Source organism: Perca fluviatilis, chromosome 6 (genome assembly GCF_010015445.1).
Source record: "Perca fluviatilis chromosome 6, GENO_Pfluv_1.0, whole genome shotgun sequence".
Lineage (NCBI taxonomy): Eukaryota > Metazoa > Chordata > Actinopteri > Perciformes > Percidae > Perca > Perca fluviatilis.
In genome coordinates, this window is record NC_053117.1 from 5,898,042 (window position 1) to 5,921,694 (window position 23,653).

The 23,653-nt window shown below is 42.3% G+C and overlaps 1 protein-coding gene across 13 annotated transcripts in view; it reads left to right on the forward strand.

Moving 5' to 3' along the window:
* arvcfb (ARVCF delta catenin family member b) overlaps positions 1 to 23,653 on the forward strand; it is a 293,798-nt gene that overhangs the window by 229,767 nt on the left and 40,378 nt on the right. For 11 of the 13 annotated variants that reach the window (XM_039802588.1, XM_039802587.1, XM_039802595.1 and 8 more), the window contains 4 exons: positions 5,592 to 5,709; positions 5,878 to 6,049; positions 8,298 to 8,315; positions 9,978 to 10,049. In XM_039802588.1, coding sequence (XP_039658522.1) covers positions 5,592 to 5,709; positions 5,878 to 6,049; positions 8,298 to 8,315; positions 9,978 to 10,049 — 380 coding nt within the window. The remainder of the gene's footprint in view (positions 1 to 5,591; positions 5,710 to 5,877; positions 6,050 to 8,297; positions 8,316 to 9,977; positions 10,050 to 23,653) is intronic. The other 2 variants (XM_039802592.1, XM_039802594.1) reach the window with 1 other exon arrangement.

Genomic DNA, 23,653 nt, shown 5'->3' on the forward strand with positions numbered 1-23,653 from the left:
AACACTACAATATCGTTGTGGTATCGATATCGAGGTATTTGGTCAAAAATATCGTGATATTTGATTTTCTCCATATCGCCCAGCCCTATATTCAAGTGTCCCAGTACGCTGTGACAGAGTGACAGCATGCACACTGCCAGGACTCTGAAACTGAAGCAGCTAAATGGTATTCCGACATCATTCACTTTATCGTTTACACCTGTGCTTTTCCTAGCGTGACGTGTCAAAATGTGTGGTGAATGATGTGAAACATGTCTATGATGTGAGTTTCTAGCAGCGGAAATCTGCTGATATTAAAGGTGAATTTGGCTTTTAACATTTTTTGAGTCTATTTTCTTACTCCAATAATAAAAGAAGATTGGATAAGGTGAATGATGATCCATAAGATAAAACATAAAGGATACCCAACCCCAAGGTACACATATGGTCCTGCAGTGTTGCCATTGACCTTGCAGGGCATTAGCTGAGATCAGCCATGTCTCCATCCATCTCCATCAGTCCCCATACATCTTGCTCCAGTCTATTTGTCCCGGCTGCTCTATTGTCCTCTGTTGGCCACATGACTCTTGAGCCACCTTCACACCCACACAGATCACCGTGACAGGCACAGACACAGACAGACGTACAAATTCAAAGCTACTTATTCTTTTAGCCTCTGATAATAAAATACTCCTCACAACCGTCCCTGGTCCAGACATAATGAGAGCAGAAAACGGCCCAATTTTCCTGACGCAAAATGCCAAATAAAAATGCTATACAAGTACATTGTGATGGCTTGAATACTTTTAAATTGGGAGCTTTTTTAAAATGGCACTGATCCATTGTAGTGCCCCTTTTTCTTCCTGTCATTAGGATGAATGGTGAGAGCACAGAACATTGAAAACCGTCAATGCACGAAAAGCTTATTTTTTTTTTCAGAGCTTAATATTTCCTAAAGGACCTTGTGCCTTTGCAGAGAAAATATTGTTTGTCGATTTCTGCACTTGGTTGTCATAAAAAAGAATGCTTTAGTAGCATTGTATTGTGGTATTTGGTCATTGTAATCTTTGACCATCAAAATATGAGCGTAAACTTAAAGGTGCTCTAAGTGATGTGACGCGTTTTTTAGGCTACAACATTTTTCATCACATACACCAAACATCTCCTCACTATCCGCTAGCTGCCTGTCCCCTGATCACACTGTAAAAAATTAAAAAAACGCTCACTGCAGCAGCGTTAGCATGTAGGCTAATTCCACAATGCGTATTCATGACTCAACCAGCTCCTTCTTGTCGGTTATTGGCTGGAACACTGTTTGTTATGTTTAGTGGTGCAGGTTGGCGCAGTTTGTTTTTGTTGGTGTTTGTGGAGCCTGGGCTGTCTACAGAGACCACTTTTTTTTTTACAGTGTGTTCAGGGGACAGGCAGCTAGCGGATAGTGAGGAGATGTTTTTTTACAGTGTGTTCAGGGGACAGGCAGCTAGCGGATAGTGAGGAGATGTTTGCTGTATGTGACAAAAAATGTTGTAGCCTAAAAAACATGTCACATCACTTGGAGCACCTTTAATTTTGCCAGTGATATCATGAGCATTTTTGCCTTAGCCAAAAATTCTTAAATGGTTCAAGATCTGAAAATGTTAGGGGCTGAATGGGAAAATGACACACCCATGGACATTCTACATACTACCTCTTCTTAACTACTGTTAGTCAGTGGATTATGAGATTTAGTCATGATTTATTAGCCTGGTTGACATCAGACCCTTCTCAGTTGTAACTGAGAGTGGGTCTGGGCAAGGTTCATTCACAGCGCATTTCCAAAGGGGCGTCACCAACGGACGCCGCTCAAATGCCTCTGAGCGCAATTGGATAGTCCTTCAACCAATCAGACCAACGATCTGGGTGACGTAGCAGCGACAGCGGCATCAACGGGTTGCTGCGCTTCGGTGGCCGCCATGTTGAATGTAAACAAAAAGATGCTTGCTGTTGCTACGCTATCGTCATTATGTAAAGCCAGCCTCAACGGTTGTGATTGGTGCCTCGATTTGGAAAAATTGGAAATGGGTTTGAATGGGCTCTTGGCCAGACGGACTTGCAGAGCAATTCTCAAATTTGCCGGAAGATTGTCAGGGTTTTCCCAGGCTATAGATTTGTGGTAGGGCTGCACAATTAATCAAATATTAATCGTAATGACGATTTTGGCTTCCAACAAGTAAATGAACATGATCGACTGCATTGATCGATATTGACATTAAAATGCGTGCTCCGGCCATAGAAAACTCCACTGCATGTCAAATCAAGCGCTTCCTAAACTAACAGCCGGTTGCATTACGCACGGCCATTCACTGTTAAAAATGACAACAGGTTGGCGTCTGGAGACCTCTACGCACATCAGAGTGATCTGTTATAACTCAACTCTGGAGCCAGCATAGTGTTAGCATGGCTAAAAAAATCCCAGTTAAATATGCCTTCATACTGCAGCTAGGATTGGTGACGTGATCCCTTATGGTTGCTGGTTGTCATAGTAATGCAATACACTTACAAGCATGTTTCTGTTTTCATCATTTTAATTTAAAGATTTTAAGATTGATGTGTGTGCATGTTATGCAGATGGACATCACTGTGAAGGTGTGCCATGGTTTCAAAAAGTTGGATATGTGGATAAGGGATACTGTTTTACAAATCCAAGGTGGACTGCTTCTTTTCTGGTTCCCACATCTAACCATTAATTAACAGAGGCCTTGCTGTCTGATTGCTTAGATTAGAATGTTACTCACATGGGGATTATGTGCAGTAAGACAACAACAGATGGTACCTCCGGGATAGATCAAAATCACCAGCACCTATAGACATTAACCCCCACTAAATGTTACAGCACCAGATAACCTGTCCAGTGACAACAGCACCGTCTCCACTGACAGATGCCCCCGTCCATAAAACTCGTACAAAGACAACTGCTCCCTGAAAGGCTCCTGGAAATGAAACAGCTGACAATAAAACTCTACTGTCTGTCTGCCCCAAAACACACTCCTGTCTAATAAATCCGAGGCAGCCGCTCCTCCGGATCCATTTACAGTGGAGGTGGTGACCATTTTCTGACAGCTGAAAATGGATGGGTTTTAGTTTATGAGCGGGTCCAGATGGCCGGTGCTGTCTGCCTGGTCTATACCAAAGATCAGTTTTAATTAGCGCTAACTATCCACATCAGGGGTCTTCAAAGTTTTTAGGCCAAGGACCCCTTAGCTAAAAGAGGGAAGAAGTAGGGACCCCCTGCTACATATACTGTATAAAATTAAGTTGCATTAATCTGAGCTGCATGGGTGAAAATGAATGGCAGTGAATCCTTAAGCTCAACTGTATGGCTTCCATAGTAGGCATGGTAAGCTTATTTTAAATGTGTAAATAAATGTTTTTTCTCACAAATAGGCCAAATTATTTGCTTTCAAAATGTTATGTTCATTGTAATGTATATTTTCAGACAAATATTCATTTTTGGAAAAACAAAAGTTTCAAATTTCATAATTTGGCAGCCCCCCCTGCACTCACAGACCCCATGTTGAATATCTCTGATCTACACTTCACAGACACAGAGATACTCATAGGCTGGCCAAGAAGATGACAAGGTGTGATGTGGTTTTGTGGATGGAGTTCTGCTCATGGTCAGGGGTTAAAGTGGGCCGGAACGATCCGGAACAGCGTTCCAGAACCTTTCGATTAACAAGTTAATTAATCTAAATGGCAGTTTAAATAATAATAGATAATATAATAATAATAACGCAAAATATCCATTCCAGTTTTTCCTCTGTTCACTCTCAGCAGCGCGCACCGTGAGTCCATGCACAGGTGTCTGTGGTGAGTTCACACGCCTGTAAAAATAGCAGGACACTCGCGTACTGTCTGTTAAAGTCAGCTGAACAGGTGAAGATGACGTTGTCGGTAGCCCACCGGTTACAAACAGTCTTGGTAGCGAGCGTACACGGTGTTTTTTAGCAGAGCTGAACCAGAGAATATTCAGTTAAAACAGATCAGTGATGCTGTTCCGCCCTCATTGTTCTCCGTGAAGTTAGCTGGAAGCGAATGTAGCTCCGGTGTGTTTTAATGTGGACTGACTGCGTCAGACTCAGTTTAAAAATAGCCTTTGCAATGTCGTAACTAAGAGGTAATTTGGCCTAGTGTGCTCTGATTAATTCGGCATGCAATTATAATAATTTAGTTTGAATGAAAACTCAACTCCTGGCTTGTTTTGTAAGAAGGAAATAACTAGAGTAACAGGTTACCTATAGCTGTAAAAGTGAGTTTTCTTTAAGTGCTGTGTAGTGGATAAAGACTTTATTAAAGTAGTCTATTGAGTAGGAGTGGCGTTAAATTCAAATTTGGGAATGGAATTTTGGTAACCCCTGCTCATGGTGTAGGCCCATTCTGACTTGTAAAAGAATAAATAGTAATCACAGAAGGATGATTCTAATATAATCCAAACAGAGCAAACATCATACTGTACTGTACGTATAGCACTGTTGGATGTGATGTGTGTTTCTGTCCACGCAGCACTCCAGCTCTGCTTACCTCTGCAAGGCTGCCATTCTTCCCCAGTACTAACTGGGGGTCGGCTAATGGGATTATGTGGGTTGGAATCCCTCATAAATGAAGTCCCTGGTGAGGAGCACGGAGCCCCAGCTATCTCTTAACCCTCTTTAAAGCCTCGCCTTTCACACTCAGTCAGACAGGCACACTAAGACTGCACCAGCTCTGCTGCTCTGTGCTCAGGGCACTGGCTGATGTAACAAGGATGGCATTTCCCTTTGTAGCAAAAATGAAATTTAAATTAATAAAAGCAGTCAGGTTTTTTTATATTGTACTATTGAGGCAGACAGGGAGAATAAAGGCCACAGGTCACAAGGTTGGGTTAGACCGGTATTAGGTTGATGATATTGGGCTTTTATAACCGTCGTACAGTACATTGTTATCCAGTCTGTACTGTTTTCCAAAGGGAATCATTAAACTAGATCAGGGGTCTTCAACCATTTTTAGGCCAAGGACCCCTTAGCTAAAAGAAAGACGAAGTAGGGACCCCCTGCTGCATATACTGTATCAAATTAAGTTGCATTAAACTGACCTGCATGGATGAAAATGAATGGCAGTGAATCCTTAAGCTTAACTGTATGGCTACCATAGTAGGCATGGTAAGCTTATTTTCAATGTGTAAATCATTTTTTTTTTTTTTTTCACAAATAGGCCAATTTATTTGCTTTCAAAATGTTATGTTCATGGTAATGTATATTTTCAGACATATATTCTTTTCTATCCCCCCCCCCATGCCATGTTTTGGATGTTTTTTTTTGTTTTCGTTTTGTTTTTTAATTATTAATTAAAATATATATCGTATATACTTACAAGAAGTCAGATTTTTAAATAAAACATATCTCCCCTCACAATTTGAATCGTCTGCTGTGGAATGGCTGCAGAAATTGCAGCTGCATGTTGCAGAAGAGCTGTGTCGTGGATCCTGTTTCTGCAGCTTCCGTCAACAGCGTGGTTATATCTGGTTGTTGATTTTCTACATGCCTCTCTCATGCTTACTGACACGGTGCGTTTCTGATTTTTTTTTTTCCCCAAAGAAATGTGAGCTCAGACGGGGCAGAGGCTCGCCGCAGACTGAGGGAATGCGAGGGATTGGTGGACGCCCTGCTGCACGCGCTCCAATCAGCTGTAGGGAAGAAAGACATGGACAATAAGGTAGCACTTTGACTCACCCACTAAAACACGTATTTGTTAGTGCAAATGGTACATACAACTGTACAGTATATGGCCTCTGTTTCCTGTCCAGTAGTTGTTGAGATCCTATTGGCGTAGCACGCCGATGTACTTGTACTTGACAACGTCTCCGTCTCTCTTCCCTCCTAGTCTGTGGAGAACTGTGTTTGTATTATGAGGAACCTGTCCTACCACGTCCACAAAGAGGTGCCAGGGGCCGAAAAGTTCCAGGACCCCTCGGCGCTGCAGGCACCTGGCTCGGCAGGACCACAGAGGAAGAAAAAGGACGACGCCGGCTGCTTCGGAGGCAAGAAGGCCAAAGGTGAGAAGGAGGAAACGGGGAGGCAGATCAAAATGGGATAACCACTGATCAGAATCGTGAACTCGAGGAATTTCAAAATGAGATTTCTGCCTCTTCGATAAAACAACTGCTATTGCAAAATTAAAAGTAGTAGAAAATTAGAATACATAATTGTGATTTTTTTTTTTTTATAGATTTATAGGCCTCATTATTGTCTCTTCTGCCTTCTTTTAATGTTTTTTACATCCGTAGAATGTGAAAAGAATTGACAGAGCAGAGCAGTTATTCAAGCTGGGTTGTATAGATACCATTCTTTCCTTTGTTGCGTTTGTTGTATTTCAGTTTATTGTTACTTTAATATGAGCGCTGGGCTCATGCAAATCCTCTTTGACAATAACTGTTGTTAGATAATGGGAAATAATCTGTCACATCTAATGTGCCTATAGACATAATACATAGTCTCAAAGCAATTCTCCTCTCTTGACATGCTCATGAAAAAAGAGTTTACATCGTACATAAATTAGTTAAACTGTTTGCTCATTTGGCAATTGAGCCAGAAAACAAATTTGTCAATATATTTATCAATTACATTTAAAAGCTCATCTCCAAACATATTATCCCACCATTTGGTTTTTGTGCAGGATTTAAAATGCTCATAAAAATACATAAAGGAGTAAGTAAAAGACATCACGGGGCCACCTCTAGCTCACACAGTAAGAGCGTGCGCCCCATGTAGACTGAGTCCTTTGCAGCGGCCCTCGTTCGAGTCCGACCTGCAGCCCAACTCACACGGACCAACTCGTCAAATCATTGCAGTTTCAGTTCTATGAAACAATAACACATTCATATCTACACTATAACAGCCTACTACACCATAACCAAGCGCTGAGTGTGTGTGCAGACGATAAAGAGGAGGCAGTTTGTTTCTTTACTGTGACAGTAGCCTCTTAGCTTCAATACACGACCGTGATCAGACATTTGTGTTCAGCCACTTCTGTAATGGGCGTTCACCGTGGCCCCCTCTGCCGCGTCAGGAGGATTGTTGCCGTTATTGATTCTCCTTAACAGATGTGCCCCATGTACGCATGTGTTGTTGGCGACGCCTTAGCCAGCATTCTCCCAGGCTGTTCGCTAAACGACGACACCGTTATCTCCCAGCTGTACAACATTAATGGCTGCCATTAATCAGTCAGCCAATGGCGCGTGGCTGCCAGCCAGTGACCCTCGACTTCTAACGACTCATTGGAGAATCCTACGGTTCAAGGGTCAGGACGACACAGTAGCTTGCATGTATACAGAGTTATAAAGACACCAATTAACCACATAAATACTTTAACACATGCATACACACACACACACACACACACACGTGCACGCTTTGAATAATGAGATGTGTTTAGCTGCTGCAGACCCTGAAGGCGTTCTTTGAGAAAAAGGAGGCTCAGGTACAGAAACATTAAACGCGGCTATAAAGGAGCAAGGAGGCGGGTAGTTAAGCAACACTGTGGGCAATATGCTTGGTAATTTGTTACCTAAGTAGGCTACGTTTGGCCTCCTCTTCGGTTTAATGTCACATTCCCTATTAAATATACCATTATGCTCAGCAGTCCAAGCTTAGTTTTAGCGTGTACACAGGCCAATTCTTGCCTGTTATTTCCATCTCTTTGAGCACATGTCTGTTCTTTTCCACCCAGTGAGTTTAATGACACCTTACACAAACGGTTTGTGCTGTTATGTATATGTTTCACTGTGACTCTCTATGCTGCCTTCCTATCTGACAATGGAAGCTAATTCCTTTCCTTCTTAGTTTTTTTCTTTCTTTCTTTCTTTCTCGCTTGCTAGCTTATCTTTATACAGTATATTCTCCTATTTTTCACACTTGTCTGGCTGTTTGAGTGCTTCTTTCTCCCTCTCCCTTTTCTCTGTAAAAAGCCATCCCACTGCTGCCAACTCTTTGAGCATGCTTCTTGGCGAACACCTATGGACTGCTAATGGCTTCCCATCTAGCCTCTTTTCTGTCTAAAGTACTCCTTCCTGTTTCTCTCTTTGCTCTCTCCTTCTTTCTCAATTTTTTTTCTCTTTCCCCTTAACTCTGTCACATCCCCTATTCAGTAAAAGATGACTTCGTTTTGTGAAAAAACTGTTCACAACTATTGAAAAAGCTTCTTGACACACACAGTCACACACACGTCTTTTTCACCATGCTTCTTCTCTCTTCTCCCTGCTTGGTGTTTTTTGGCATTGCCGCTGCTTCTTTGGCTAACTATAGAGGAATGGTTTAATCAAGGTGAGTGTCCCCCCTCAACCCCTATCTCCAAACACCCCCTTCTCCTATTCATCCACCTCCCCCCTGGCTGTAGATTATAGTTAGAAGTAGTTTTGGGTGTCCTCCAAAAACCTGAGAAAGTTCCAAGGACTTCACTCATTCCATGTGCATTCTTTCACCATGCCTACCTGAGTATTATAGACTTCTACCCCCCCACCCCCTCCCACCCCCATATTCACATTTTGTTAGAATGAGTCGTTCCTCTAAGATAGGGTGAAAGAAAGGCAAAGGTGATGAAACGTAATGAAGCAGGTAAGTCCATGTGCGTCTGTCAGAATGTGAAGTAGAGCTTGACTTATCAAATGAGTCAAACATGCAGCATTGAAAATGAAAACCTGAGATATATATATATATATATATATATATATATATATATATATATATATATATTTCTGAATCTATGATTCAACTGAGGTGTACAGCCTTGCAGACTCTTGATAATACTAATCCCAGCAGCTATGACAAACTGCTACTTACTGTATCCATCTATTGTGTCTAAACGTCAAGCTCTGCTACAAACCTACAGACCCTGTTAGTGTGTGTTTGTGTGTGTGTGTGTGTGTGTGTGTGGTGACTGAATGATATGGATTATTGATACTGAAACAGATTTGCATTGAAGATGCCAAAATCCAAGATTTTGTGCCACAATGCGCTACTCTTGGAACATGGGGGTTTCCCTGCAAACATGTAGAGATTGTCATAAACAGTTCTTCACCAGTTTGTCCTAAAGGAATAGTTTGACATCTTGGGGAATACTTATTATCGCTGTCTTGCCGATACTTGGGTGAGAAGATGCATTAACTCTGAAACTAGATGCAGCAGTCAGTTAATGTAGCTTCTATGAAGGTTGAAAGTCGTGGAAACAGCTAGCCTGGCTCCGTCCAAATGTTGTTACCTTAATACAGATTCATGCTAGCTGCTTCCAGTCTTTATGCTAACCTAAGCTAATCACCTTGCTGGCTAGTAAATGGCAAGTCAATTTATTTTTCCAAAAATGAAAATACATTAGTTTGTTTTGTAAATGTAAGAACTATTAGTTTGAGGGGCTTTCAGAAATAATGTTGGCAGGGTGCGAAAAATGTCACTTTCATCTCGATCATCTCTCTGTCTCTGTATCTCTGTACTGTCCCATGGGCATGTCCATGTGCACGTGACATAATCATTAGCAAGCCAAACTGCTCATACAGTATGTTTGCGGTATATCATTTATCTTTGTGAACACGCTGTTGTTTTTTAGCCAACAACACAGCCGACCGTGTGGAATTGATGTGTGTGCTTAAACATGTCACGCCTCTAACTCTCTACACTGTGTATACATGCAAACATTCATGCTTTTTTTGTGGGTGGGTGTGTAGCCCTGGATTAGACCGATATGTCAGAGATGGAGGTTACACCAGGAAAAGAATGCAGTTATGATTAAAACATGAAAATGGTTACATTTAAAGACAAAGAATGTACAGTAAGATATTTGCAGATTCAGTCGAAAATGATATATATCAACCTTCTGAACGCATATCGGTCTAATCCTGGTGTCAACGACATCACCTCTTATAGTCCATGCGTTTGTTATATGTTTTAGGATATGGCACTGACTTCGTCTTCCCTCCTCTTTACTCTACCCAGGCAGGAAAAACGGTGACAACGACAAAAACTACGACACATTGGATCTGCCCAAGCGCTCCGAGCCGACAAAAGGTAGGCCTCATCTGTCAAGCAGAACATCCCTCTGTTAACACTTTCACTCCTGAGCGGGAATAGCCCAGATAAGCGAGTCTGGAAATAACTCTCCTCATTTAGATGTTATCCTGCAGGTCAGGTGTGTTGGTTAAAGAAAGCGTTTTTGACGGAGAGAGAGAGAGAGAGAGAGCGGCAGTTTGGTAAATTGGTGTTTTTGTGCCTTCACTGTGACAGCGGATTGTTGACGGCTTGTGAGAGCGTCAACTCTGTAAGCCATCTTTTTGTTAAATACAACAATGCACTTGGACACAAAGGGAAATAAAAGGCAGCAGCCTTTTATTCAACGCTCTCTCCCTCTCACTCTATCAAGTTTGGAGCTCAAGGGCATCCATTGTTTTATCTGTTTATCCTGGGGGGGTGGGGTGTATGGACCAAAATCTTCTGTCATAGTATATGTCATTTAATATTGAGGCTATGTGCCGAATTCTTTAGAAAAAAAAGAAGACTCTTTGCCAGAAAGCAAATAAGCAAATTCCCAAAATGTTAATGTATCCCCTAATGAAAATAATCATTATTTGCAGCCCCATAAGGATACTAATATGTCATGATATAATCAATTTGCTGGAAATGCAGTTGGCAACATGTTTGTACAGTGGATTAACAAATTACATAGGGATGTCTGTGTTTGGCTATGGCAAATCCAGGTACTTCATCACATTGATTTAAAATTCCTAAAAATCCAATGCTGCTTCCTCATTGATTTGGGTTAGAAAGATTAGGCACAGCTACCTTGGTATAAATGGCACAGAAAACCTGCAGATTTCTATCATCTCACGGCATATATCATCCTATGTCCCAACTAGGGGTGCATGATATATCGACTCTATCGCGATATCACGTTGCGCAATATTATATTGAAAGAGTCGAGATAAGCATGCAATATTTAGTTTATTTTATGGAGCGCTGCGTCCTGTCCGTTGGCTGTGTGGCTTAGTTGTGTTTGATTTAGAGCCCGCTTGAAACACTATAATGATAATTTTTCATTGGCCAGTTACCACGCCACATGCACATGTTGGTGCACGTCAGCGCGCAGGGCCACTACGTGACAAACCCTAGGGAGCGTACCACGTGTGTGCATATTTCGACAGTGTAAGTTAAGAAATATATAAGACAACAAATGCAAAGAATCAGAGAAGGGAAAGAAAAGTTGTGTCCTGTTCTCTTTATTTATATATTTTATACTGTCCAACCAGTACAACCTGTCCTTTTCTGTAGACATTTTATTTATTTATTCATGTTGGACCAGTCCAATATGACCGTCAGTTGAAATAAACCATGCGTTGTAAGAAAACTTTTTGTTATTTGTTATGAATCTATTTTGATGCGTTTTCCCGTAACTTTTGTAATTTTATATATGTTTAAAAATATCAAAATGTATATTGATATTGCAATATTCATAATCGATATCGCAATATCACATTTTGTCAATATCGTGCAACCCTAGTCCCAAGTCTATCTGAGCCTACAAGCCATAGTGCTATCTGCAGCATTGGACTTATTTTGTAACATTCCGATATTGCAGAAACTGGATGTCAGCAACACAAAGGTGGATAGGAAGAGGAGTTTTGCTGTTATTTGAAGGTGAATGCACTGCTGTGTGGTTCAAGGAAGTGTGCTCTTCTTGACCATAATCAGAGAATAGTAACTGTCTCCTCTCGTCTCCTGATTTCTTTACCCTACTGGTTACGGGTGGGGGAAAAAATAATTGAAAATCGAATGTATCGTGATTTAAAAGTTTTTTGCTACGATTTTTTAAATGTATTCTTATTTTTCTCACTAATGATTTGCCGAATTATTTTTAAGCCGACATCATATCCATTTCCTGCAAAACAGAGCGAAAGTAGAAAATGCAGAAAATCCATGTTATGTTCTTCTTTACAAATGAAATAAATGTCAGACTGACTGACCGACTGACATGCGATGGGCATTCCTCTTAGAAAACAATTAGCTTAAATAAATGTCTCATGACTTGTTGTATTATTCAACTTTTGTTTTTGTCAAATAAGGAAAAGAAAATCTCAATACTATCAAATCACAATACTTCTAGAATCGCAATAAATGAATATCACAATACAAATTGAATTTAACCATGACCATCTTTTATCTTCCCCTAACCATAAAAGGGGCTGTACTCGTCATTCAGAGCATTAATTGGGGCGACATAACTCAATAAACTGTAACGATTGTTTATTTTGTGATAAAAGCACCAAAATTGGCAGATATGTGATATTGGGCCATCATAAACTCGCACCCTGGTTGCCGTGGTCATAATAATGCAAAAAAATCTGCAGTGGCCCAATATCCAGATCTTTTCTAAATATATTTAGCTATACATGTACACATTTTGATGTTTTTATCACAAAATGAACAATAGGTTAGCTATGCCGAAAAACTTTTTTCTCATATTGGGGAACGGTCTGTGAGAACCGTGCGGAGGCAGTCTCAGCCCGCCTTTTTTTTTTTCTCTCCAGTATTTCGAGTGCAGCCACTGTAACCAGATAGTGTTAGTTATAGAAGGAAATGAAGAAAAAAACTGTATTGTCATTTAGGTATGAGGGATTGGGATTGTTAGTCTGAATTCCCAGATGCTACAGCATGACATAATTTAGTAAGTAAAAGTCAAGTATCTACGTGACTGAAGGTTGAAGGCGTACTCAAATCACAATACTTCTGGAATCGCAATAAATTAATATCACAACACAAATCGAATGGGCACCCATGTATCGTGAAATAATGGAATCAGGACAAAAGCATATTGTCCCAGCCCTACTACTGGTATACTTTTCCTGCCTATCCACCATGTCTATAACTATAACATTATAACATGTGATCAGTGACATGGCAATGGTAACTTGGCAAACTCTCCACATGGAGGTTTGAAGAGCACAGCTTACGTCCCCTGTCTCTGCTACTGATACTATCAATAATGTGTGACTAAGTGTTAGAAAAGTTATGCTTGCTATAGCCTTTGCTTCATTTTAGTGTTAAACTATTTGCATAAGAAACTGTGCATCCATTTCTGTCTCTCATGTGATGATCATGATTATGAGATGTGATATTACTCCCTTTTCCCTATGAAAAGAGCAACTGTTAAAGACAGTCATTTTCTGTACTTAAGCTGAAGTGCTGTAAACTGACTCTACTTGCTGCAAGTAAACAAACTTTTAAGAGAACTCCAGTGATTTTGTCCGTTCTTTGATAAATAATTATCCTAACACTTAGCGTGTGTATGTGCACTCATTCTCTCTTTGCTTTTTGGCACTGACAGGCAGTTGTGACAGTCATAAAAGCTCATTCGTATGCAGCGCACACATTAGTGCATCCGGCCGGTGAATGTGTATTTGCTTGTGTGTGACTCCGTATAATACCTTCCTCTGTGTAAAGGTGTGTGTGTGCGCGGCTGTCCATCTGTCTAGTGGTGTCTGTGGAATTTGCCTGCACTTGTTACACACCCTTATGTGGTATTTACACATCAGCACCTTTATCATTGTCTAGTGGCAGGCACTCAAAGTCAATACCACTTCCTGTTTGACTGATAATTAGCCACATTAACACGGCAAAGTGGGCTCTCATTAAACTAGATCACAATTAATTGCTGTGCTTTTCCAAGTTGAGCTGATTTTGCCTTTTTTTTTCTTTTTTCAATCACTCCTAAAGTAAAGGGAAGCAAATGAGCTCCAAGGATGATAATTAATATTTTCCACTCACTGGGTTTTCATGGGTAAAAGCCAAGCTGGCATGCTGCGACTGTGGATCTACAGTGGTTACAATGGCGGTGCTATTACGTTACACAATGTGCTAACAACACCCTTCGGAGTTTTGAATCCGGAGAAAGCAATTATCGTTAAAGGCCTAAATGTCAAACACAGTTGAAATGTGCGTGTGGGTTCACATTGGAGCGAGCGCTCGGCATTTTCTTGCTCGCAGACAGACAAATCATATCTGACGTTTATTGGCTCCACACACGAGCGAGTAACAACAGCACGGTGCATGGATAATGAGCACAATCTCTTGGGGGAAACCCACATTGACTTTAAAGTATATTCGTCACTGTTTCCTCTTCAGGAAACATCAGAGGTGACTGCGAGACCATAAAAGCCATTTGGGGGGCCTTGGTTGTTTGTCTATAAAATGTATTTTTGTGTGTGTTTCGGGCACATACTCCAACCTCTGCAACCACCACATCCCCTGGTCATCTGTATAGAGAAAGATAGAGGGAGTAGCTCTCACGCGGTGGCGATGGGTAAGGGAGATATGGGAGATTACACGTGTATCCTGGTCCTGATCTGATGTCACACTGAGGGAGGTCAACACCGGCATGGGGCTGGACAAGGCAGTGGGCAATGATTAATGTGTGTGTGTGTGTGTGTGTGTGTGTGTGTGTGTGTGTGTGTGTGTGTGTGTGTGTGTGTGTGTGTGTGTGTGTGGGGCCAGAAGGACATGCTGTAAACACAATACTGTCATATCACATGATTAAAGTTGGTTATAGTAACAGTGGGTGGTGTGAAACCAGAACAATCAGCTGAAAGACATTAAAACACTCAAAAAAGAGCTGAGGGTCTGTCACTACTAGCAACCCCTTTCACAAGTATATTTATTGGCACAACTTTAAATGTGAAAAAATTCTATTTCGCAATGACCTCTTGTCCTTTTTGCCAAACAACCATTCATCTAACCCTCAGTCAAAAAAAAAAGTTGACCTATCCCTTTAAGGCCGAGTGAAGCAGGTTGTAAATAATGAATGTCCTCTCTTAAAAGTGAAAGTAGTGTTGCATTAATATTAATATACCACTGCAAAACCTCTAGACTGTTGTTCACAGCCTATCCCCTACTAAATGCAACATTGATTTCTTGCAACTACAACAACTGACTTTAGAACCGTGGACTGTTTTCTCCAGTATTTCGAGTGCAGCCACTTTAACCAAATGGTGTTAGTTATAGAAGGAAATTAAGAAAAAAAACTGTATTGTCATTTAGGTATGAGGGATTGGGATTGTTAGTCTGAATTCCCAGATGCTACAGCATGACATTAGATTAGATTCAACTTTACTAGCATTGTGCAGAGACGTAGAAAGACAATGAAATGCAGTTTGCGTCCAACCAGAAGTGCAAAAAAAGCAGAAAAGTGTAATGCGATATACAAGTATAGACAGGTGCATAGACAGGACAAGAAATATAGTGCACTGTAGACCGTAGTATACAGTTGGTTTACAGAAGGTGGTTTAGAGTAATATAAATTAAATATGTGCAGTGTATTAGCAGTTACCTTATAAGAGCAGAATAAATATGGCTATGTAATATGAACAATGTATGAACAACATGTATAGATATGTACGTGATATGTGCATAACTTAGTAAGTATATCTATGTGACTGAAGGTTGAAGGCGTACTAGCATTGACCCACTCACACATGCAGACGGAGCCAAAAAATAGATGCGTCTTTTGATTTGTAGCCAAACATCAGTAGCTCTTCTGCACTTGGTTAATTATATCTGAAAAATCAATGCATTGTTTCTTAGTGAACTTGTCTTGCCAGATTCTCACTTGTTGTGATTTGTCTTTCTAGTTGATTAAGTTGCCACTTTGTCTGCCCTAACTGATTAAGTGAGTTATTTTGTCGGTGCGGGTGCGCCAGAAAAGGGGACCTGTTGTAGGCAGATACATCAGAAGAGGGAAGTCTATTATCCATGTCGCCCAGAACAGAGAGGGGTGGGTGTAACAAAAGTAATTAAGAAGTGTGAAAAGACGCATCTCATTAAGGAGCCTGTGTGCGCAGCGGCCCCTGAGATGATGAAACGTTTTCCTAGCAGTTAATTGAAACCACAGTGTAAACCTTTAGATCGGAGAAAGGTCAGGTAAGGGGAAGAGAGGAGATGGGGGGGGGGGATGTGTGTGTGTCTTGCCTCCTTTTCTCTGAGAGTGGAGGCTAAAAAAAAAGCTTCAGTAAACACAAAAAATTATAGACTTCCTTTTGCAGAGGTTTCCTTCATCCTGAGGAGGAGGTTAAGAAAATACAGAAACAGTTGTTTGTTGTCCTGAGAGAAACACCGTGACTCGAATGAATTAGCCTTCATCTCTTCCCTCAGCTCCCCCCCCCCCCCTTCATCTGCTCTTTCTTAGAGCTCGTCTCTCTTCACTGTATCGTCAGAGCGGTGTCACGATGTAGCAGAGCGGCCTCACATCCTCTCTGAGCATGTGGATGTGTTTTCAATGAGCTCAAGCAACAAGCAAGTACAAGTGTTCAGATCCTGAAACTGGAGCTAAGACGGAGTATTATTTACCAGCAAGACTATGATGACAGCTGCAGACTTCTACATACATGTGCATACGCAGGCCCGTTCCACCTTTCCAGTGGAAAACATGATAGTCACCTCCTGACAGCAACAAGAGGAGCTTTTTGGTTGGCGTATTTATAAAAAAAAAATCCTAAAACCAAGATTTGGGAATACAGACCTGCGGCCCTTTGCTGCATGTCATTCCCCCTCTCTCTTCGGACAGTAATATATATATATATATATATATAAAGGCCTAAAATGCCCCAAAAAATCTTTAAAAAAACCAAACCGTTTACTTTTCTAGCTCAGTCAGCAAGTTTGAAGTCGCGTTACAGAGCAACACGGTGACCGTCACCCCGTCTCTCTCCCACTTTCCTGACCTAATCTGTCCTATCAATGAAGGCAATAAAAGCCAAAAAAAAGTTAACTGCCATGCTAGCAGCTCTGTGATTCCATACTTAGTCCGATACAAAGTGCTGGACCGGCTGACCCGCCAGCCATCACTAACATCCCTAGATCCTCGCCATTAGCATGGCTTAAAAAAAAAAAAATGGTTCCTTTCTGACTACATTTAGTTCATATATCAACCTAGCCTTGATATGGCTTTATAGTGATATCAATCACAAGTAAAGTAATTCAACTCAAAAACATCCACATCAGTGAACTCCTGATTGCCTTTTACCTCCTGGCCAGCACCACTAGTATATTTTTCATATGAGGAAATAATTGGAAACTTTGCGGGTGAATGCTGTTTCCTCTGGCAGAGCTTATTCCCACCACGATGAATCTTTTTGTCAAACTGCTTGTAGTTTCCAGTGAGGCTGATTGATCGCGACTGCATTAGGTAGTGCTAATTAGTCATATCTGACAACAAGGGCAATCGGACTAAGCAATAAAGGCCTTGCGTTTGGAAAGGCACCAGTGCAGTGCATCCATGACTCTGCCCTCTCGCTCGCTCCTCTTTCTCCTTCTACCTCTCTTAGCCCTTCTCATTTCTCTTGCTCTCCGCCACTTCAGTGCTCTCTCCATCCCTTGGAGATTTATTGTTCTCCCCTCGCCTCGCGCACTCCTCGCAATTGATAAAACAGCATACCGAGACGACAACTGTGTAACGCATCTCGCCGCTTTGTCGTGCAAGCTGAGCATTTAATTTGTGGCGAGGCCTTGGCGTTGACAAACAACACTAGTGCGAGCTGTTATGTATGTCACTGTATAATTCTTTGATATCATCCCAATGGATATCTCGATTTGTAGTATAATGAACACTGACTGTTTTGCTATCGGAGTCATCTCCCTCTCTGGTGCATCTGAGCTCTTCAAGTCTGCCAAAGTCAGAGGCTCAATTGAATTAAGGAAAACGGAGCTTCACTTTCATTGTTTGTCTCTGCTGTTGTGGAGGAGAAATATTTCACTTAACGACTCTGTGACATGAATCTGATTCTTCTAATCCTCGCTGTGATATCTCGGTGGCTCGTAAGCTGCGGCAAGAAAAAAACAATTGTCATGCCCAAAGGCACGACCAACGTCCTTTCCGCAGTGAGCAAATATGTTCAAGCAGAATCCATTTTTCAAGATAAAGGATCTTTGTGTCATTAACCGCTGCCAAGTCTGCTTCTGAGTAGCACAATTCCAACGGGAGGGGAAGTTTTGGCCCTGCTTTACACCCCGAGTCCAAGCAGCACATCATGAATAATTTACCCTCCTTCCCGAATTCCAAGCAGCGGCTTTATGTAGGCGCTCTAAGTTTTCCTGGCTGTGGAATTCAACACCCAGATATTGAACGCTGACTCCTGGCCATGCTGAGTTCTTGCTAGCTTGCAGCCTGTTGACCATTTTGGCGAATCACTTACCCTTTTGTTCAGAATACACACACCGCTCAGTCGCGTCCGTCCTTCACCTCCCCTTCCTCACTTCCTGCCGTCACATTTCACAGCGAAGTGAGACCCCAAATGACGACGGCTACCTCGGGAGCGTCTGCTCCCAGAATGTCGTATATACATGCATGCACACAAACAAAAAGCGTTCATATAAACACTTGTATGGCCAGATTCACACATGCTCTCTCGCTCTCAGCTGCTATCTTGACACATACAATAGTCTCCGCTCTACACAGAGTTGGATCCAGACTGTCTGGCACCTTATTTCACTCTGTCTCTTTGCAGCCTTAGTCGTTACATTTCCCTCAGCATTACACCTTCCATATGCCAAATATACAGCAGTGCCTTTACAGCTTTTTTTTATCCTGAATGCCGGCATGCAGCGTCCAGAGGGAAGGCTGTCCTCCTCTAAGAAAATGAGGCCAGTGTATCACGAGTTGTGACGACTAACTCATTGGTTTCATCTTTCTGTTCCATTTCTGCCATAACCTTCTAACATAGCGCCAAAGCTAAATGAGATACAAACAAACCAAATAGAGAAATTGTATCTCAGGAGACCTCCTAGTTAAATAAAGGGAAAATAAATCTAAACAAAAACCTAGACACAAAACATCAGATATAATCAGGTTTCTCTGGAATTTCCACCCAAACTGTTTGTGTTACAGTTTCCTGCACTGAACAACTTTGTCCAGGGGTGCCCCAAGTGGCAGCAGGGGATAATTGATGCCTGTAATTCAAGGCACAGATGTCATATTATCTCATTTACGCTGACTTAATGTGTCTTGGGCAGATTGGAAAGCGATCTGATATCACAAAAGCCAAGTGGAAATGCAGCCAAGAAGCATTTGAGACAGATTGAAATGAGATTGTTGAGATGCATTCTCGCCAGATGTTGAAAAGATGTGAATTCATCCATTGTTTCAGGTTGCATAAATCATCTTAAATCTGTCCAACTGTGAACTACGTCAGCAAGCAGCCTGAAAAGTAGCCCCAGTGGTAATGACGGCTAAAATGACACTAAGATTTAACAGAAATCAGTCATCTTTCTCCCTGTCACATTAAAGCAACAGGAGGATGCGACTCCAGCGATTTTGAAACTTGTGGTTGTACAGAAGCCAGTGGATGTGTGAATCTGATCCCTGATAAGTGCAACCATTGAATGAGACAGCACACTGACCTGTACGGGGGGAGCGAGAGGTAGCTAGGGTTGGGTGACGTGTTAAAATTTTCTATCCTCCACCATCAGCCCAACAACCAGCGATTGCCGATTTATTTGTGCAGGTTTGTGTGCTACAGGGTTAGCTCGCTGAACAAGAGTCTGCCATTAAGCAGCTGCTCTCACTCATTCTTTGAAGGCAAACCATTAAATTAGTTAAATAAAAGGACAAACATTGCCCAATAAATCTCTCTAAAAAACAACTGGCGATGTACTCAGCCAATCGCTGACAGCCCATATATTCGTCCAATCGTCCAACCCTAGCGAGCGGCATTGAGCTAGTGCCCATGATGGCCAGCAGGACTTTTGTTCCGCCAAGCCGGATGTCCGTTACCTTCCGCTTTCTTTGTGTTGGAATTCTAACCTCCGGTGGATTTCTGAGGACTGTGGTTAACTGCTCCTCAGATCTCTGCAGGGTAAATCCAGACAGCTAGCTAGACTATCTGTCCAATCTGAGGGCTAGATTTATCAAGCCGTTTGCGCCTGTTTCCAGGCGCTAATTGGTCGCAAAGACGGACGTAACCGATGCGGGCTATTTACAAACAGGGCGCACTTGGGTAAAATCGCAGATTGTCTGCCACATGAGCGAGAAGAGACAAGTTGCTCTTTCAATATGCGTTCGTGGGAGGGTCGTGGGGAAAGTGGGAGTTCCACCCAAAAAGGTGGGAGGATAAGCGCAAAGTGCACCTAATTATATATTCCGTGGTATTTACAAAGAGTCAGTAAGAGCGCGCCTCTATTCTGTGGGGGAAATTCTCCGCGCCTCTTTAAACCAGCCGCAATCGAGTTTCCTCGTAGACCTTTATGCCGCTGGTGAAATGGCAACAGTAATTTGAGCAAGACGAAGGGAAAATATTTTGAACAGAAGAATCACACTTTGTCAGTGAACACAACATAATTTAGCGTTACAGATCAAGCAGCCGTGCAATATTAGAGTTACTGGAAGAAATCAAAGATGAAATTGAATCTCCCACTCAGCGTTCACATCCCATTCCAGCAGTTGTTAAACTCCTCGCTACATTACAAACATTGGCATCAGGATCATTTCAAACAGTCCTAGCATCAGCAGTGGGAATATCGCAGTCTGCACTCAGCCATATCATAGCACAAGTACCGCTTTGCTACAGCGCAATTTACGGTCTAGTGGGCGGAGAAAGACGCTGATTGCCTGATGGGTGTCAGGGTTGATAAATACTACGCAAACTGTGGAAGCATAGCGTGCGCTATTACCGAACTCGCATAAACGGACGCAGCGCAAACTGCGCTAGTGTTAGTAAATCTAGCCCTATGTTTTCTCTTGCATGACTGAAACAACTTTTGAACGTACACGTTCCAACAAAAGAAGTTCCGTCCCGCGGCTATTTTGCAGAGGCACCGTGGCTCCATCTAGCTCTTAGCGCCGCCCAAGATGATCGTGATTGGTTTAAAGAAATGCCAATAAACCAGAGCACGTTTTTCTCCCATCCCGTGGGAAAAGCAAGTCAGAGGCAAAGTATAATAAATTGGATGTAGATATCCTCTAGATACAATCATCTGTGTAAATGCATCCTCTTAGGGCTCCTGCACACTGGCTGCGTGGTGTCAGCTGCGTGGCGTTGTCCGTTTTTATTTCGGCTCCCATGTTAACAGGTAAGAGCTTGCACACTGCCTGCGTGACACGCACGTCTCAGGCGCGCCGAAAACGCGTGCATGCTAGAAATAGAACGCAAGCGTGTTGGAAGTGTTTCCAGGCGAAACAGAATACGAAAATATGTTTATATGTCATTTAGACACAAATACATATTAATAAATGACATGTTGATGTTTGAAAGTCTCTAGGTTTTGAAATAAATGCAGATATAAATGTAATTTTAAAAGATAATAATAAATAATTATCGATTTTCAAATATTGCACCTGTCAATACAGAACGAAATATCCTGTAGCCTATTTTGCCGTCAATACTGCCGACGTTGTCTTTGCTGTAATCAGATCAGTATATATTTAGGTTTAACATTAAGTATACTACTGCTTGAGCAGCAGCGCCGCGTCAGACACGTTTCTGGTGTGCAAAGACATAGAAAACGCCACGCAGCCGCCACGCAACAGAAACGCCACGCTCACGCCACGCAGGCAGTGTGCAGGAGGCCTTAGCTAGATGTCATTTGAAGTAACTGGACCTAATTGTCTTTTTCGTAGCCGGTTTAGAAAACAGTTCTGTGTAAAACTGTAAGGTACCTCTTACATCATTTGAGAACAGGGCACGGCAACAGTGTCAATTATATTTGTCTGTAAAGTATGATGTCATGTGTTTATACTATAAGCCAACATGTTAAAAGCCCCAGATGCTACGTGTTAGCCCCTCCCTCACCACCTCACCTGAGATTAAAAATGAATCCCGCTCTGCCACACCAGCTGTCGGGAGTGCCGCTGAGCCTGATCAGCTAGCCGTGGCTAACCTGACACTCCTCACACGCCAATCACTTTCCCTCCTCTGATGCTGACAATACAACTAAGCACAGCACAGAAAAGGGGCTAATTAAGTGGATAGCCAGCGGCTTGCAGCTGACATTTTAGCTACTGCAAACCCCACTTCAACTCCCCACCATCCTCTCACGAGCCGTTTCACACAGGCAGTGATGAAAAGGAGTGATAATAAGGCGAGGATGAGTAAAAAACAAATGAGGTTTATTTAAGTGGGACCACCTTGTGTTTTGTTGGAAATACAGAGAGGTTTGCATAATAATGCTATTCCTAGGAGGTCTCGTTGAGAGTGGCTGCTCTACACATCATTAACGGAATGAAGTCCTTGCAGATTACTACGCGCGTTTGTTGATGCATAGCATGCATTTATCCACCTGTGTTTGGCAAAGGATAGTGGTGGGCCTCTAATTCCCAGCACTACCTCTGTGACAGTGCATAAACTTAGCAGCACTTCCACCCACCACGACAGCAGTGATCGACTGTTTCTCAAGTTGCGTGCACTTTCCTTAACCCCCAAAAAACTCAGTGTCCCTGATCAGAGGTCCTCCTCCTACGAGGCTCTGCGGGATTCTGAAAAGCGCTGGGAATCCACAGTAGCCGGCGACATCAGGCTCTTCAGATGATTAACCGTGTCGTTCGCCTCCCCCATCTCCCCAAACCTGAGCAGTTGGAGCAAAGTGATAATTATGAGACAAGAACGATTCCAGGGAAGTAGGAGGAAGCGCGGCGAGATTTACTTGCCAGTTGGAGCCTCTGTTTGGCCCCGTTCGAGGCACAGGAGCGCCGCTTCCTGTTTCTGCGAGAGGCGCTTTAATCTAATTAAAAGCAGATTAATGGCGTGCTGACTGGCTTCGCTAGAGCTACAACAAAAGCTTAGTGAGGGGGAAAAACAACCCCCTCCAGAATTTGCCACTGTCCTGTTACTGGTAAACAGTCGATGAAATATTGGTCGTAAACAGTCTAGACTGTTGTGAACAGGAGGGCCTAAATGCACCCTGAGGACTGGGATGAGTTCAGCACTGGCAGGCGGCCAATCAAACTCTCCCTCCACTGAGGTTTTACTCATAAGATCAAATACATCAGGCAAGCACGATGCTTTAGATTGTATTTTAGGGACGCTTATATCCTGTGTGACATCACATTTGTGCGCTCTTTGTAAGCAAGTTAAGTAGAAGAGCGGAAAGGCCAAGGTCTCGGTGATTTAACGGCATTTTTGTGACTATACAACAGCCATGAAAGAGACGAGTAGAAGAAGGGGAAGTATAAACAGTCTGAGGAGAAAGATGTAAGCTTCTATTTATGTGAGAGAGCGAGAAGAGTGAGTGGGAAGAGGGCGACATGAAACTCTTTTGGTGGTGAGTTTTTCAGCATCCACAGCCAATCTGTTTGACTGGTCTGTAATCACAAGTATTTTGGATTTTAATGTGCCTTTGATTTGACGATGGGTTCATTTAAGCCGGCGGGGGCAACTCATCTCATCCTCACCGCCTTTCATTTGACTCTTATAAGCACACACACACACAGACACACACACACACACACACACACACACATCCAAATCCTAATTCATACAGCTGTCCACAAGCATATACACACACAAACTCATTAACGCACACAAATAGTCTCCCACGCACACAGTGCACTGTGCCCTTTAGCATGAGGGGGGTATTATGTGGCTATTAGAGTTGCTGTTGTTTTTCAGGGTGTTGCAGAGAGAGATCAGATTACCTGA